We start from the raw sequence: 18,079 nt of genomic DNA on the forward strand, positions 1-18,079 counted from the left end.
GCTCAGTAGATGGAGTGCATGTTGACTGATCTGAAGGTTTGCAGGTCGAATCCTGCTCTCGACATAAACGTGATTAGTTGTGAACTGGTGAGTGGTTCCATGAATGTAAAGTGGATTGAGTGCCTTGAAGGTGGAAAAGCACTATATAAAAATGTGACCATCTACCAATTAGTAGTTATTTCTTTGCTACATAATTCTTACTTCATATATTTGATATCTAAAATGTGAATGCAGTAAAAATAAAGAAAACAAAACACTGAATGAAAGGCTGTGTCCAAACCTTTGACTGGTGGTGCATATAAATATGAAAAAAAGATCCTAAAATCCTAAAAGCTTCTGCAATATAAAAGAGATCCTGTTCAGCTGTCAGATGTTACCAAGAAGAGTATGGCATTAAACTTACATATTTCCATGGTGACAATCAGGTGACACTACCCAAGTTACAGGTTAGATCTATGAAGAGGCCACCCTGTAAGTAAGAAGGCATTTTCTTGAAATAATTTTTGACCAATGAAAACACAGACAGATTAGTTTAATGCATAGAACTGTAGAATATTCCAGGCAAAGTTATGTCCACGTTTATCCCACCAGAAAAGTTACACAGTGCACCTTTAATGATGAACTAGAAAATAAAAGTGAATCTTACCTGGCTGAGTAACAAGGTATTCTGGGTAGCCACTAAACAACTTCACTAAGGCCAATTCAATAGGCTGTGGTCTTGTGCTAAAGTTCCCTGTCAAAACTCAGATAAACAAAAATCAAATATAATAATAATCATCATAAAAAACAGTAATGTAGTAGTGATTAATGTTAAAATAATTTATTGCTCTCTTTGGAGTAGTGTACAGATTAAATTCTGAAAAGACAGTATATTTCTTTGAGAAAAGTGAAAAGTGAACCAACTGAAGGACCAAAAATATATATAAAATAATACTGATGGTGTATAGTATTATGTTATAGTAGCAGCTTTAGTCTCAAAGAAGGGGAATATAAAGATGTGTCTCCTCTGATAGGGTCCATTTGTTGAGGACGAGACTTTGACTTTGATTAGCGTAGTTAAATTAGCAAAACACATTTCACATTCAACTCAAATGTCCAACTGGAAATGTTCACTATCCTGTACAGCACAGTTTACGAGCAGTCTGGTTCTCCACTAGGGGGTGCACAGTCAGAAGTGATGAGTCATCCTGATCAGTGCCCTGGTCCAAAGGTCAAAGGGCACTGCACTGTATGGACCCAAGCGACATGATCCGGCCTGTTCAATCTTGCTTTTCATTGGCCGCATTACCCTTCTGTCACCACTGAGGCAAGGCACATCAGCCGTGTGATTGTCTTTGAAGGAGGGGCGGATCTTCTATGTGATCTTCTCATGTTGGATTTGGTAGTAACAAGCCTGGAAACAGATAGACTGAGTAAAAATACACAAAAGTCCTAGGTAGTTTTAGACCTAAAATGTGTGTGTTACTTTGAGAGTTGTAAACATGATCCCGTGCTCTCCGTGTTGCACACAGGGATCCATCAAGTCTTCAATCAGGCTGACCTCTGAACCCAAGTTTCTGATTCTAAAGAAACAACAATAAGCGGACTTTACACTTCAGGTATTCATTATAATAACCTTGATGAAATAACAATAACAGTGATGATAAGTTGGGTTCACGTTTTTGAATTTGCTGGTGGCATAATTTCAGATGCAAGGTAGAGGTTTCTATATAATGCTATGGGAGATTTGCAGCTTTTGAAAGAAATATCCAAACTTACCATCCACAAATGTTGAACCTTACCATTATTAGTTTGGGATTGACTCCACAAATTTGTCATATAAATCTCATGGCTTAAAGACCTTTCAACTGACAACAACCACAACTGTGGTGCTGAATAATGGCACCACTTTCTTAAGTAACTGTGAAAAATATGATTTCACTTGTGACAGTTTTATACCGTGTTTACTTATGCTGACAGAAAAGACTGAATGTTTGCATTATGGTATGGTATGGCCCAGTAGTTATAGGGATATTAACCATAAACCAAGTCAAAAGCATGAAAGTTATACAGCCAATTCCACAACAGAATTCTGAACTGTCCTCCTGCTTAATTTAAATAAGACTTATTGTGTCTGCTATATAGTTATAATCTATGACACATGTGGATCATTATGTTGTAATTTGGACATTTTAAATAGCAATATTCATCTAAAACAACTTAATAAAAGAAACAACTACGCTGACTTCCACGTTAGAAAACTACAGTGCCCAATGGGAGCTGACATCTCTGTAAATGTCATCAACAAAAAGTTGCTGCAAATCATGCTAGCAAGCAACAATTAAAAAAAAATAATTTGTTCCAAAATAATGATGTGATGCTGCTGAAACCTGTGCCCATCATTGATTAAGGAAATAAACTTAGAGAAAGATAACAAACAAACAAAAGTAAGTAGAGAGCAGTGGGCATGTACCTGTCCAGGTGAAAAAGGGGATTGATATGACATTTTGAAAATAAGCGATTAAAGATTGCTCAAAAGTGCAAAAATCACTCCAAAAACAATAGGATTGAAACAATAGGGATTCTAAAGTGCCATTGAATGTGAGAGTTGCCACCAACCGAGCGCGCAGCACGACGTAGAGGAAGACAGGAAACAGCTCGTCCATGGACCAGAGGAAGTCCTGCTGGAGCAGAGCCTGCACCTCCTGAGTGATCTCCTCAAACGTCAACTGGATCAACTGCAGTTTGTCTGAAGGGGTGAAGGTGGTGCTGTGACAGAAAATAATCAATAATCAATATAGAATATATATCAGCTTTGGAGAGAGTAGACCGCTGGGAACAGTACCTGATCTGCTGCAGGGTTTCTACTGCAGAAGCAAAGCATGTGTCTTTGGTGGTGGAGAGAACCTGAGAAACAATACACAATTGGTCTAGATACGATATGATCATATGTCAACAAAAATTTAAATTTAAATTTAAATTTAAATTATCACACATTTGTGTAATTCATTTTTTTATCCAGAGTTTTGGAAGGTTTTAAGTTTTAATTTCCATATTTTACACATTCAGTTTCCATAGTATCTGTTATAGCCTACATCTTATTCCTACCTGCGTCCTCTGTCCTGGTGCCATTGTGGAATCAGGTGTAACAACCGGCCAAAACTTCCTAAACAACAACATAAATGTTTCACATTTTACAAACTGATCCAAAATGAGTATTAGTTGAAGTGCACAAACATACTGCTGCACTCCCAGGAAGGCGAGCAGAGCCAGGTCAGCCTGCTTGTTGAGCCGGAGCACACATTCCCAGTACACGTCGTCTTCCTTCTCCTTGTCCAGAGCGTAGAGGGTGAAGAGTGGGGGGTACAGGCGTGGCAGGAGAACAGGCAGAAGGAGGCCAGACGAGCTCACCACACGCCTGGACATGTAGGCAAATGTATTTCCTTTTACACAAATGTGTCTACCATCCAGCCAGTAATAATTCAACAACATTTCAAGCCATTTTTATATAAATTATATAGCTGCACTTTGAAAGATAAGATGTTGTTTACACATACAATAAAAGCAATTATGCAAATTTTTGGTTGCTTTACAACCCTTTTTGAGTATTTTAATATTTCCATTGCAGTCACTGAGGAATTAAACATGGACAGATACACACACAGGTTTTGGAGACTCCAGCAGACCCTGTGATGAGCCCTCCTCATTTTCCGTGGTCTTGCTGCTGGGCTCTGGGATCTGACCGCCCTCCTCCGGTAAATCAGGAAAGAGAAACCTGCAAATCCAACCCAAAAAGTAACAATCATGGCCATGTTAAAATCTGACAGCTTTTTGCGATATTTTAGTGAGATTTTAATATACATTTTTTACAAAGACATTATAAACTTTACCTGACAATAGTGAAGATGCGGCTGAGGTAGGACTTGATCTCGTTCACAGCTTGGCGAAGGAGTCTTCTGTTGGCTCCCACCCCCACATAGGTCATTCTGTACACGGCCACCAGGGTCTCGAGCAGCCGGCCCAGAGGGTGCAGGGGCGTCTCACAGGCCTAACATAACAGGCGCATATGGATTGTATAAATTAAATATATTTTTGTGATGTTTTTAATATAACATTGACTAAATAAGACCGAATAGCTGGTCAAGATAAAAAAGGAAGAATATATGTCATATACAGTGCAATTTTCCTCATGGTTTTGATTTAGTTTAGAGTATTTAAGACAAGACTGAAATCTGAACATGTTTGTACAGATTTAAACTACAGGATTAGCAGGTTTTCTACAGAATAAGCCCCTAAGCACAGGACTCATGTTACCTTGATGAGATACTGGTGAATGGCCTGGTACCGCTCCATCGTCGTTGGCCCCTGATGTTGAGGAATGGACTCCAGGCTTTCCAGGGTTCTGCTCTGGCTTCGGGACAGTGTCTGCGGACTGGTCAGACAGGAATAAACAGTCAAGAAAAGATTGTATAAAATCTATATGTAAGTAATGTCAATCAGGCGTTTCGTTTAAATGCAAGGTAAAATATTGTACGATGTAAATGCAAGTAAATTAAGGTTTGCATTGGTATTTTAACGGGGGCAATACAAGAGTGACATATTAATATCGAGGTTGTTATGCCAAAGGTATGCAAAATTTTAATTTCAAGGTATCTATAATAGGAAAACTACAAAAGCTGCAAAAACAATTGATAAGAATAAAAGAAAAGCCCCAAAATATGTTTATCAATATGAAATCAGAGGTTCTACATAAATGTCTATGATGAAATGTTCAGCACAGTTATGTACAGTCTGAAAACTCCCGAAAAATTACAAAATGGATTTAAACAACACACCTATCTAGTTTGTGATGGCAGTATTATTTGAAAGTGGCTTGTTTAGCAGCTCACCAGTTGTAGTTTCAACAAAATAAAATCTTTGTGGTCGAGTTGTGTTAAAATAAAGCTCATATTAAAGTCTAATTTGAGTAATAGAGCTTCAGACAGAGCAGTGCCTACAGTGAGTATTAAGCATTTAGTATTAACATAGTATAAATTAGTAAGACCAAACTCTGAGGCATCCCTACAGCAGACATAAGTGAGTCCAATTAACAGGTGTACAACTGCCCGAGGAGCCCACCTGTCTTTGACCTGCTGCTGGCTACTGGTCAGAGCCTCTGTGATGTTGTCCCAGGCCTTGGTGGTGTCGCCCTGCCCCGGCCCGGAGCAGCCCAGCTCAGTCCAACACTCCTGGAACACGGCCTGCCACTTGTCCTCCGCACAAACACACAAACGACCCAGCTTCCTGCAACACAAAGTAGGTAAGTAGTAGTAGTAGAAAAGTAGTACTTAGGCAACAAATTTGTAATAGTAGTAGTTAACTAGTGGTAGTTGAAGTAGTAGACTTAGAAATAGTTAAGTAGAAGTTAATAGTAAAGTAGCGGTAAAGAAGTAGTAGTTGTAATTAAGTAGACATAGTTATAGTAGTAGTAGCTAATTAGTAATTGTAAAGTAGTAGTAGTAGAAGAATATATTAAGAAGTAGAAGAAAGTGTTACAAAGTAGTAGACGAAAATGTTATAAAGTAGCAGTAGCAATAGTATTAGTAGTAGTACTAGTACTAGTAGAAGAAGTATAGTAGCAGTAGCAGTAGTCATAGTAGCAGTCCTTACATTGAGGCAGTCTTGTCCTTGTCCATGTCAAACAGGTGGGGTTTGTAGTAGGATCCCGCCACTTTGATGCCAGTGCCCCATTCTCCGTGGAAAGAAGCCTCCAGATAATCCCCATTGGTCATGGTCAGAACACCCTTTGTAGGATTAACACAGAAATTATATATATTTACACAAAACAAAAATGTTCCCAAATTTTTAAATGCATGAGCAAGTATTAAAAAGATTGTATTACATGTGAACTATAAACTCTGGTCTGACAACTGATTTACACTCAAATCAATACAAAGATACAGTATGATTTGAAAATAGGGGCTGGTAAATCTAAGTAAATATTGTGATTTGTTAAAATTTTGCACAATAAGTAAAAGTGATGATTGAAAGAAAAAAAAAGTGACTGAATTTCAAATTGAATTACATGTTATTAGATATTTTCTTAGTTTCAATCTCAAAATAAAATATTCAAAATTATATCACAATGATTTTTGCATGACTAGTTCACAAAACCTTCCATTACCCAGAGAACCCAGTGTTCTGTAGTAAAGGACAGCAAGTATAAATTGTATGCAACTATAAGCAAAAAGTAATATCTAAGGTGCACTGCGTAACTTTTCTGGAGGATGGTCAGCCACCTGCTTGCCTTCATGGAGATGTTAGTGTGTTGCTAGGAATGTTCCAGAATATAAAAACCCATCCATCTAGCATAAAAACATTTTTTTTAGAAGAAAGAAAAAAATGCATTCTTGCTGTGAGTGTGGTTGACTTCTTAGATAGATCATACCATTAAGTTCATCTGCTTGTTTCCATGCAATAACATCTTCAGAAAAAGCCACTGACATAACCACCACCACAAAAGTTCCACTGTGAATCTTTAAATAAGTTAAAATACCTTTCCATTCAGGGTCCAGTCATCAGAAAATTCCCCTTCAAACGTTGTGTCATCCTCAGACACCAGGACCCCCATGCCCTGAAAACAAACGGAGTCTTCAGAATGTTTTTTCTTGTGTTAAACTTCAGTACAGGAGCTGGTCTCACTCTCACCATCATCTTGTTGTCCTTGAACGCCCCCTCGTAGTAGAGCCCAAACTGTGTGACCACCACCCCTGTGCCCTGCCGCTGGTGCTCCTGCCACTGGCCCATGTACTTCTCCCCTCTGCAAAACAAAACATCAACTATTAGCATTATTGTGGGCATGTGTGTAATGTGTGTAATCCCTCAGTCGTCAAGGTCTGATCCATAGTGAAAACCAAAAGTAAAATCTGTCAACTGGACAAAAAGCTGTAGGAGTGAAGACATTTTGCACCAACACCGCCCTTTGCATTGGTATTTCACAAAGAATGTATATGCATATGTACACTACCAATCAAGTTTGGACACACAATCTCAATCTCAGTCTAATTTTTTTCTTTATTTTCACTACTTTCTACATTTTATACCGGTACATACAGAAAACATCAAATGCATGAAGTAAGATATATGGAATTATGTAGCAAAGACAAAATGTGACATTAAATTAATTTTAGTGGTACATACTTGGTGATGTCGTCAAACACTCCGTAGCCCGTCTTCTTGTCGTTGACCCACTGACCGATGAAGACGCTGGGGGAGGACGTGTTAAGTTTGCCGGTGCGGAGCATGCCTTGGCCGTGTCTCATCCCGTTCTGAAAGGAGCCTTCGTACACCTCCCCGTTGGCGTATCTGTCCATACAAGAGCAGACGAAATGTGCAGATATGATTGCTTTAATAGATATTGTACTTGTGTAATAATTAACCATGGGTGGAAAAAGTAATCAATTTTGTTACTTAAGTAAAAGTAGAGATACCGGAACAAAAAGTACTCAAATAAAAGTAAACGTATCACATGAAAAAATCTACTTAAGTAAAAGTATCTGTTTAACTTTTTAAAGTAAATTTTTAAAGTATTTCACACAGATTTTGAGATCTAATCAGTCTAGTAGTGATTTTGATAGCATTTGGTTCAGCAAAAAACATTATTTGCATATTTTTGTTTGCCCAAACTACAAACGTTTTAAAGATAAACCCCTCAGTCTTTTCAGCAGGACGTGGAGTAAAAAAAAATACAGGTACCTACTTTCAAATCTAATGAAGTAACCCACTGTAAAATTTACCCAAGTACAAATTTGACGTACCTGTACTTTACTTAAACACAATACTTTACAACTTTTACTTTATTCTACGTTCTACCACTACAAATAATCAATTGATGCATACCTGTATGTCCCCAAACCATGCATCTTGCCATCCTTCCAGTAGCCTTGGTATAAATCGTTTTTATGAAGGGTCTTATTTGGAGCGATATATTCTCCATACCTGCTCCATAATGGCAGAGATGAGAGAGAGAAATGTAAATGAGATCTATGTAATATTTTTTTAGATACATTTACATTACATTATATTTAGTAATAATAATTGTGAATTGTTGAACTTGTATTTAACAGTTTACAACTTGTATATACAGCTTTTCTCTTCAAGCAGCATGCATAAGTTAAAATAAAATAATGTGGTGCTAGCAGAGTGATGCGTCATATAAAGTGGCAGTATGCAACTTTTTTCGGGAAGGGTCCGCCATCTGCTTGTCTCCATAGAAATGTTAGTACTTTGCCTGGAATTTCCACACTATGATATTAAACCTGCAATTCTTACCGTGAGCATGGTCGTCTCTCTGCAGATCTGACCTGTAACTTGTCATTGTCCCCATTGATATAAGCTAGAACAACGGAACATTCCAGGCAACGCAATAACATCTTTGTGGTGGACTTTCGATCAGAAAAGTTATATTGGGGAGCTTTAAAGCAGAAATTAACAGAGAGAACTCAACTATAACAAAAAATGTAAACATCTTGTATATTGCTAACCTCTATTAAGGAACAACTTATGGTTAAAATATTCATTTTCATAATAATGTAGTAAGTGCATACCCTTCTTCCAACCCGTTGCTAAATTCTCCCGAGTAAATTCTTCCATCGGGCCACTTCAGAACACCCCTTAAAACAAAAACGTTGCATCTTTTCAACATTAACATATTAAACTATAATTTCAACTATATTTTATTTTTATTTTTCATTATTAAAAACAGTACCTGCCGTGGAGTTTCCCAGCCACCCACCGACCCTCGTATGTGGCCTCTTTTAATCTCCCCTCCTTGTAGAACATGTATGTAGCCGTTCTGGAGACAGGAGGCTCCCAGCTGCCAGAACCTGAACTGGTCAACGAGGAGTCCTGCCCCCCTCCGCACAGAGCCTGCTCCACGGCCTGGTTTATTGAACGCAGCCATTTCGCCTAAGAAGTGGAACAAGATTATATTAAAATGAAGGTGTTAATTGTTCTGCTGCTGGAGAGGAGAGTGTATTTATATAAATGTCTTGAGGTGATTGGGAGACCAAAGATAGCAGGATATGACTGGCTAATAATTATGGGTGACACTTTATAACTACACATGAAGAAAGACGTAATTCACAATGAACAAATTGTTCATATAAATAAGAATGATTCAGGCTTAGTAACTACTTAATACCGTAACTCCAAACCAATTATTTAAAGCTGCTGTACCTGATTTTTACAGTCTTAAAAATGTGAAACACAGAACTAGTTTTTAACAGTTTGCAGTGGTCCAAAGTTATTCCTCACTTAACTTGTTAAATGGTCACATTTTTATAAAACACTTTTCCATCTTCAAGGGACTCAAAGAGCCTTACATCAAGGATCCACTCGCCCATTCAACCACACATTCATAAATCTGATCATATTGGATCAGTGGACAAACACTATCAACTGAGCTACTGTCACTTTTTACATTCTGAGCAATTATTCACGGCAATGAGTTTATAGCAGCTTTTTACAGCATTCAGAGACCAGAACCATCGTCAAACGTCAAGTTGCATGCTAATTCGATGCAGACAGTAGACAACAGACTTCTTTTGACCTCTGCTTATACAATTTATCTGCACTGGGGCAAGTCTAACCCAATAATCATGTCTCCCTGGATATATATCAGTTGGAGCTGTATTACCTTTTCAGCAGGGGAGGTGGCCAGAAGAGTGAAGCTTTCCTCAGGCGTGATCACCTTTAAACCGTATCTACGTCAAAGCACACACACAGCCAATCATGTGTTAATGAAAAAAGTAGAATTACACACGCTTCATTTGGGGCGTTGTAAGCAAACTCACATGCCAGAGTTGTCTTCGGTGATTGGTTCCACCCAAAGCGTTGCTAAGGGAAACACGTGATGGGTGGAGAACTGAAGAGAAGACAAAAGGAAGCATTAAGAAGTTTTTGCACATTTCATTCCTGCATTGTTTCAATATGCAATATGTGTTTGCTCAATTTTATATTTGAGAGTGTTTTTTTAGATAGTAGTAATGCCTCCGCCTTTGGTTTTCTCTCTGTTGTTAAGAAGTGCTCTATAAATAAACTTTGATTGGCTGAAAAAAGAGATAAATATATATTTTTTCCAAGTATCCTAATTATTCACCAGAATGAGTTTATAAGCATAACTTTCAGTGACCAGAGCAGAGTTTTACCGTGACAATAAAGCTAACAACTTGCACGCTAAGCATACATTTCCTGATTCCCAGACAATAAAACGCAGATTAATTAATAAAGGCAGACTTATTTTGACCTCAAGAGCTGTACATAGACATACAATACATCTGTACAGGGGGGACACAAATTTTACTTAGATACATGGAAAAAATTGTTTACAGGCCCTTTAATCTAGAATTATTAGTATGAGTTTAGCGATCGTTAAATGTTAAATGGATGGGTCCTGAGTCTGAACATGACACACACATGATATGAGAGATACTTACAGGGTTTTTATGAGGGGCCACACCCTGCATGGCAGCATGGAAGAGGCACACAATACAGAACACTTTAATGGGACAGCAATAGATTTCTTTGGGGAAAAACTAATCCCAATTTTTCCCTCATATTGATCGATCCTAATTTTTTTATAATAGCCATTTAACACAAACAGCCAAATTTCTTACAAAATGACCCAATGTCTATCTTGATTAAAATGCTATTCGCAACGTAGCCCCAAATTACCCTCAAACTATGGCAGCCTGCGAGGGTCCAAAGTAAAACTGCGAGAGTATAGACTATAGTAGAAACAGTGTATTGATTCCTGCAGAGGGAGGCAGTGTAGTGGACAGACCTGAGCGTGCACCAGTGCGTCAGAAAACAGGATGAACCAGTTGACGGAGAAGCGGCCGGCGTTCTGGAGACTCAGGGCTCTGTTACTGCTCTCACAGACCAGGCGGCGGTGGGGCTTTCGCAGGGAGTCCTGGGTAAGAAGGACCACACCAACTCAAAATGTTATGTCAGGTATTCACTAAAAGAGCTGGGTAGTACTCTAAAAAAGTTACTCAAGTAAATATAACTAAAGAAATACTTTATAATTTCACTCCTCATTGAGTAATATATTTGAAAGTAGTAGTACTCTTCTCACTGTGAGTAAGCCTACAGGTGACAAAAGCATTATGTTTTCAATATCAAGTAATGTAAACATTTGTGTTTCTTTCACTGCTCCTTCAGACATGATTTATTTTTTCTAATTTTTGTGGTCAATCCTAAACAAAATAAAAATTACATACAGACAGTTACTATTACTTCAGTAGTAGTTTTGCAAATACTTTTTAGTCTTATGTCAGTAATTTCTTGGACCACTACTTTATACTTCTACTTGAGTAATATTATTTTGAAGCCATGTTACTCTTACTCAAGTATATTTTTGGCTGCTCTATCCACCTCTGTTCACTAATGTACATATGTTGGAAGCACACTGTTGATCCTACCGTCATTTTCCCGGGAAAGCTTTTCCAGAAGTGCAGGGTGTACTCCGCCTCTTTACGTTTCCTCTTCACTTGGAGGTTGGCAGCTTCACACCGAGAGCCAGACTCATGTAGCCTCTGATACTCAACAGAGTTCTGAAGAAACAACAGACAAAACATAACTGCAGCAAATCATCATGTATCAACAATCAGCATAACTTTGGCCACAAACTAAAAACACTATAGGTTTAGTTCATGCTCTAGAATTTGATGTTGTCATAATTTCAGATGGAGGTCAGGGGCCTATATAACTCTATGAGAAATTCACTATTTTGGAAAGAAATATCCAAACTTGTGATGCACCATTTAAAAAAAATATACATATTTATAGCTTTTCATAAATAATAATAATAGTAATTACAATACAAAACCTCTAAACACCACAATAAATAAATAAAACTGCTGTTGCACATGCTGTGCCTATCTTATTGCATTGCTGAGTTTAAGATGACATCGTAACACTCTACTGGCCAACAACATTCAAAACAAACAGGGGTCGTTAAAATGAACATCACCAGAACGCATCTTAATGATCCGATACAAGAGGTTAAAGGGTTTAACCGCTAACAAAACAATCAAACACCTGTGAATTTACCCCTTGAATACTTTATTTAAAAGTACAGTGAAATCACACAGGGACAACTAGCTCTTGCCCCCCCAGTTGGAAGCCTGATACCACCGCACTCCAGAATCTGAAAACTACTCTAACACAGTGTATAGTTACTTTCATTAATGACCTCAAAAATGGAGACCTTGACCCACAATTGTTGGACGTTAGCATTATTCGTTTGTGATTGGCTCCACCAACTTGTCATATTAATCGTAAACACCCTTAAATTGGCAATAATAACATCATGGTTGAATAATGGCACAATTTTCTGAAGTTATTGTCAAAACATAATTTCCTTTATGTTCATTTATGCTGACAGAGAAGATGCTTTTGTTTCATGTGGACAGGCCCAGTAATTAGAGATAGAGATAGAGATATTAACCATAAACCATTTCAACAAATCTGCAATCTGAGAGTTAAGCAGCAAATTCCACTATAGAACTCTGATCTTTAACTCAAGTTTAAATTAGAGGGAATCAAGACTGTGGCGATGCTTTATCTTCGATTTGTGACCCACCTCTTCAAAACAAGTAGCCAGTTTGAGCAGCAGACGGGAGTATTCTTGTAGATGGAGCGTGGGGAGATAGAAGAGCGCCACCAGGAGGTCGGTTGTGGTAGGGCTCTCCTCACTGCACTCAGTCAAGCGCTGCAGTAGCTCAGGGCTCTTCCCAAAGATGTCACTGCACACAACACAACCTTAATGTCACTATGTTTGAAACATGGTTTTACATTAGGGCACACTTGTACTTACGTGGCTGGCTTTGTGAGAGTCTGAAAACCACCAATGACCTGGAAGTTGCCAAGAATACTGCAATACCTGAAAACAATAAAAATAATAATGGGTACAGTCTAGATTTCCAGTTTGTACAAAGACTCCACATACTCCTGGTAGCAGTCCACAAACAGCTCTGTGTGGTCTGGAAAGAGCAGAGCGCTGACATCTTGTCTATGGCGCAGGTTGGAGGACAGGCTGGCTGCATGCTGACCGCTGAGGTGACACAGGACACTGAAGCGTCCAGCTAAAGACTGCAGGAGGGCAAAGGCCTCCTGCCCCAGGACCGAGCTCACAGACTCTGCAAGAGAAAGAGTCCATAAAGGCAGAATCTGATACGTAACATAACAGTATAACAAACCTAGCATTAGCCAGGTCATTACGCAATGGTCTGCCTCTTACCTTGCTCCAGCAGGGGGCGTATTACTTGTGTCTTCACAGTACAGAGCTTGCAGTGGTACTTCCTCTCTGATGAGGCGAGCTCATGGAGGCTGGCTGTGTAGCCCATGACCTTCTGATCAGAGACAGCAGCACAGCGCTGTCCGCCTGCACACACACTGCTCACATAGCCCAGCTGCACACAGAGACTCAAGTCACAGATCATTCTTCCACATGGAGGGTAAAAGAGGGGACTTACATTCATGCAGAAAGGTAGGAGCACAGGCTGCTGTGTGTAGGGCCTAGCTCGCTCTCTCTCCTGAGTCTCCAAACTCTCCTCTGGCCCCTCGCTCACCTGCTGCCCGCTGTAATACAGAATGGGCTGTATACAGTCGCCATCGGCCAGCAGAAGGGTGTGGCTGTCTCCTGCGCTGATGTCCCAAACACGGATCCCTTCTGAAAGCTGCACACACCAATTTCAGACTATGACATACAAACGTGTTCTGTGCAGATTCACTCGTAATCATATAAACATACACAGTGAACAGGACACTCACTTTGGCCAAGCGGGGGATGGTACTGGGCTGCTCCATGTGGCCCAATTGACCAGAGGTGTTACTACCCCAAGAATACACCTGCTCAAGAGATGATATGTGAGAGGAGGGGAAGGGGCTGTGAGGACATGACCGGTGAGGGACAGGGGAAGCTCTGACCTGGCACTGGGCCGTGAGGGCCACAGAGTGCTGAGCCCCAGCTGCGATGCGCACCACCTCTTTGTTGGTCAGACTTTTGATGCACTGTGGCTTTGATCTGCACAACAACATTAGAATAATTTAAACATTTCCATCAGGGCACAGGACATACTGGATAGTACTGAACCCACCTGTCCTGCTGCTCTCCGTGCCCCAGCTGGCCATGCTGGCCCTGGCCCCAGCTCCACACCTCTGTGTGCAGAGAGGGCAGTGATTCCTGGGTCTCACAGGCTCCTCCCACAGGTGTCAGAGCCAGCACCTGTGTCTTAGGACGACCCGCCTTCTTCAGCAGCCGGGGGGACACTATACACCACAGAAAAATGTGTCCGTATTCACAAAATTACTGTTATGAACTGTTACAACACAGAACAGAGACACCAACACTGAACATGAACACAGCCTGAACAGGGAAAGCACAAAGCTGAGCAGGACGGCACACAGTGAGGAGAGAGAGGCACTTCAGAGCTCTACTTACGCAGCGACCCATACGAGGAGGATAAGAGGTGAACAGCGTATCTACCCTGAGACAGCAGTCCTGGGAGGGACAGGCGCCGGCCCGGGCCCCCCGCCTCGTCCTGGATGTCCCCTGTGCTGCAGCTCTTCTTGGCCTGTCCAGAGTCCTGTTCCAGAGGGCTGTCTGAGCCTCCGGTGCGGGACAGGCCCGTGGGCAGGTACATGTTCACCATCCTCCGCAAAGACAGGGACTCATAGGTGGAGGCCACACGCTCACCCACAGCTGAGGCACATGACACCACCAGGCTGTTGATAGAGGATCCACCTGCAGAGGACGCCTGTGGGTGAACAAACAAATACAGTAGGTATTTCAATCATCTAGCTAGTTGAAACAAGTTGATCTCTTATTGGCTAACCCTGTTTATGAGCATAAAGGGCTGCAACATTTTAGATGGACAAGATGATTTAATGTGAATATTTAGCCCAATATTGCAATCATTGTGACTTCAGGGCTTTCCGGGAAAAGGTTGAAAACTGGTTAACACCCCTAAAACAAAGAATGAACCAAGTCAGCCGAGTGTCCCCCCCTGGGCCCTTGTCCTCAGACCCTCTTTCTCTGCAAAACAAACCTATAGCCTGACCACCAGACACACAGACAGTTCTTCTTACTAGAGTGCCCCCTGAGGACATGAAGATCATATGAACTCAACCTAAACACTCTGCTTTCATTCTCTGATCACATCACAACTTCTCTTTTCTTTTGGCTTTTCCCACTTGGTTTACCACAGGAAATTGACATTATTCAGTGCTGTGCCTTTCTATAATGGAGAAATTCCTCCATTATAGAAAGAGTTCAAATGTGAGCTCCTCAAACTATTTCTATATATAAATGTACATATAATTGACATATTGCTCAGCCACATGTATATACATTTAAATGTTGTCATGCCAGCTCAAACATTGGGTTGCCAGAGGGACAGTGCATGACAGGTGGGCTTACCAGCAGGGTGTGCAGTCCCTTCCTGCCATGTGGCTCACTGTGGTTGGACAGTCTCCTCAGGTAGTCGCTGACCTCTTGCTTGTCTGGATACTGAGAGGTCTTGACTGCACCTGGGGCGGCCCCATTTTCTCCCTGGGACTGAGGGTCCAAGCCCTCCCTATTGGCCAAATGTTCAGCCTTCGAGATAGTTGGAGGAGCTGTTGTGTCCGAGCCGCCGGTGGAGGGGGGCACAGGGTCAGAGGGGGGTGTTTGAAGGGAGGGTGCAGACTCAGAAGAGCCCGGCTCTTGGGAGTGGTCACCTCTCAGGGGACAGTAGTGGTTGTCAGAGATGATGACGTGATCCTCTTTGTCAGTCATGGTGTACAGCAGCTGGTGGCACTGACCACACTTGTCGACCGGGGGACGGTTCACATTAGACAGGCCGAGGCAGCGCACCAGAGCCAGACTGTGAGTGCCCCCACAGGCTATCTGCAGCACATACCTGCCTGCTAGCTGCTCCATCTTGTGGGGCCGGCTCACAGGAGACCCTGTGGCCCCCCAGCTCCACACTTCTCTCTGAGAAGACAGGGCCAAGGTGTGCCTCTCCCCACAGGACAGCTCGAGCACAGGGACCCTCTGAGGAGGCACAGAATCCAGCAGAGCCAGGGGGGTGGGGTTAGGCACAGTGGTCAGACCAGTCAGGCCACACTGTCCTGCTGTGTTATCTCCCCACATATGCACCCCACCATCCTCTGTCACTGCTCCACAATGGTGGCTCCCTGTGGCCACAGACAAAACACACTGACCACTCAAAGCAGTCTCCAGCACCGGATTATGCTCCGGAACCTGGGTTTGCCGCCAGGGGAGTGCCCCAAAACTGTACACCTGCCCTCCTGAAAGTAAAGCAAGGAGACACATGGTCATATGAGAGCTCAGGATTGTGTGGACACATCTCTAATTCCGTTCTTTTAAAACAATAGAGGTTTAAATATGTTAAATGCTAAACATTGGTTTCTTTATTCAACAGTATTCTAACAATCTGGTGTGAATGATATTTTACCCGTAGTCACACATCAGCTTATCGAGGCCTTCCACGGCTCTTTTATTTACTTTTTATTGTGTTTTTGCTCATACTCTATGGATGTTTGGCCCATCTGCCAGTGACACAGATTTTTGGCTGTTCAGTGTTGAGCTGTGTTTGTATTTCAACATAGTATTGGTGATTTTCAGATTCTAGGATGTGATGATGCCATACTCCCAGACAGGGCAAGAGCCAGTTTTTCTTATTGATTACATTGTACTGTGTCATGAAATATCCAAAAAGTAAAAGAACTCTTTGTATTTTGTAATTGTATCACAACAAAAAATGTACATTATTTCTATATTATTGGCTTATAAAATGTTGTGATGTCATCTGAAACCCAGCAATATCATTGATTGAACCTTCAAGCAGCAGAAGTCCATGGTGAGCTCCGAGTGCAACCTGGAGAACAGGCCGGGGCAGGGGCAGCCTTTCTGGGGTCACACTGTAGGAGTAACCCCTCCAAGTGTGGAGCAGCCCTCTGTCCTCCACACTCTGCTCTTCAGACCTGCAGCACCATAAAGACAAGTTCATTTTACCTTGGAACAGAGCAGAACTAAACCCATCTCTGTGGGATTTTAGGATAAATGTAGGTTTTCTTTGATTCACAACTTCATTAGCAAGAAATCGTTGAGTCAACACTAACACAACTCAACTGTAACAGGCTTTGGAAGCTATAGGACACCAGAAATACAAAGGCTGTACTGTATTCTTCTCTTATTCAAAACAACTACAAACACAGACACATTCAGCTGATCAGACCTACCTCCTCTTTGCCTCTTCCATCGCTGTGGTCAGTTGTCCATCTCTGTCTCAGATGTGCTCAGCAGCTGTCAGAGAGGCTACATAATTCATGCCAAAACCTAGTACTAACACCCACAAAACACGAATCTATGGGATCAACTTTCCTGAGCCCAATTTAATTCCGCGTCCCTGTCAAACTAGGCGTATCTAGAGGTTCACTAATACCGTAATGGGTTTATTAGCCTGGTACTGTCAATTAATTTGTCTTATGTTGTTTCAAGATACAACTAGCATGTACTTAGCTGGACTGTGCTAATCGCTGTTGGCATCTAACCAATTGCTACAGCAAACAACCTATTCATATTTTAGCTCACCTTTCTGCCAGTAGACTGAGAATTAGCTACATACATAGAAAAAACAAAAAGAACTGTGTAAATGTAGCGGTTTCCCAACAATCATCTCGTAATGTTTACAGTAGACGCTGCTACTGCCAAAGATCAAAAACAAACTCAAGATGTTTGATGCTCTACGCAGCTGCCGTCGCTCAAGCAGAAATGATTTATCTTGTTATTTATTCACATATTTTATTTATTTAATGCTTTAGTAGTTTATTATTTGTTCTCATTGAGGCAACAGGGAATTGATTGTGTTTCTTGTCGTTTTAATGATAAATAAATAATGATATTGTCTTTTTCGACCTCCCTGCAAGTCAGGGAGGTTTAGTTGTATGAGGGCAGACTTGTGTGTTGTTCCCTACGGTGTCCGGGCCTTGACAGTTTTGCACATGCGAGATTTATTTGGATTTCGAGGAATTTGTAGACCGCAACTGGACG

The 18,079-nt window shown here is 41.1% G+C and overlaps 1 protein-coding gene across 6 annotated transcripts; it reads right to left on the minus strand.

Moving 5' to 3' along the window:
• Window positions 1–806: 806 nt before the first annotated feature.
• als2b (alsin Rho guanine nucleotide exchange factor ALS2 b) lies at window positions 807–17,773 on the minus strand. 6 transcript variants are annotated; one of them, XM_055227504.1, is made up of 35 exons: window positions 17,621–17,736; window positions 17,269–17,332; window positions 16,865–17,010; window positions 15,443–16,314; window positions 14,465–14,780; window positions 14,121–14,292; window positions 13,951–14,047; window positions 13,795–13,872; window positions 13,497–13,700; window positions 13,262–13,433; window positions 12,971–13,160; window positions 12,839–12,904; window positions 12,605–12,767; window positions 11,442–11,573; window positions 10,802–10,930; window positions 10,455–10,478; window positions 9,813–9,883; window positions 9,656–9,722; window positions 8,726–8,925; window positions 8,565–8,630; window positions 7,858–7,956; window positions 7,159–7,323; window positions 6,667–6,778; window positions 6,515–6,592; window positions 5,629–5,762; window positions 5,098–5,262; window positions 4,294–4,411; window positions 3,870–4,027; window positions 3,641–3,754; window positions 3,221–3,397; window positions 3,088–3,145; window positions 2,825–2,886; window positions 2,599–2,748; window positions 1,466–1,562; window positions 898–1,393 (listed from the first exon to the last, which is right to left on the minus strand). In XM_055227504.1, exons 2-35 carry the CDS (start codon window positions 17,286–17,288, stop codon window positions 1,355–1,357), a joined length of 4,911 nt encoding a protein of 1,636 aa, XP_055083479.1. In that variant the 5' UTR covers window positions 17,289–17,332; window positions 17,621–17,736; the 3' UTR covers window positions 898–1,354. The 6 variants fall into 6 exon arrangements, with proteins under 6 accessions (XP_055083492.1, XP_055083491.1, XP_055083484.1 ...); XM_055227517.1 differs by lacking the exon at window positions 10,455–10,478 and having other exon boundaries at window positions 807–1,393; window positions 14,510–14,780; window positions 17,621–17,773; XM_055227515.1 differs by having other exon boundaries at window positions 899–1,393; window positions 14,510–14,780; window positions 17,269–17,736.
• Between the last annotated feature and the right edge of the window lie 306 nt (window positions 17,774–18,079).

The sequence above is a fragment of the Periophthalmus magnuspinnatus genome, chromosome 2 (assembly GCF_009829125.3).
Source record: "Periophthalmus magnuspinnatus isolate fPerMag1 chromosome 2, fPerMag1.2.pri, whole genome shotgun sequence".
In the NCBI taxonomy this organism is placed as follows: Eukaryota; Metazoa; Chordata; class Actinopteri; order Gobiiformes; family Gobiidae; genus Periophthalmus; species Periophthalmus magnuspinnatus.

Excerpts from the sequence above, each read along its gene's own strand:
- als2b (XM_055227504.1), bottom strand. The coding sequence starts at position 17,288 with ATGGAAGAGGCAAAGAGGAG. Across the intron at positions 13,434-13,496 it reads TCCTACCTTTCTGCATGAAT|CTGGGCTATGTGAGCAGTGT; the intron begins GTAAGTCCCCTC and ends CTCTGTGTGCAG. Across the intron at positions 3,398-3,640 it reads CTGGAGTCTCCAAAACCTGT|GCGTGTGGTGAGCTCGTCTG; the intron begins GTGTGTATCTGT and ends CTACATGTCCAG.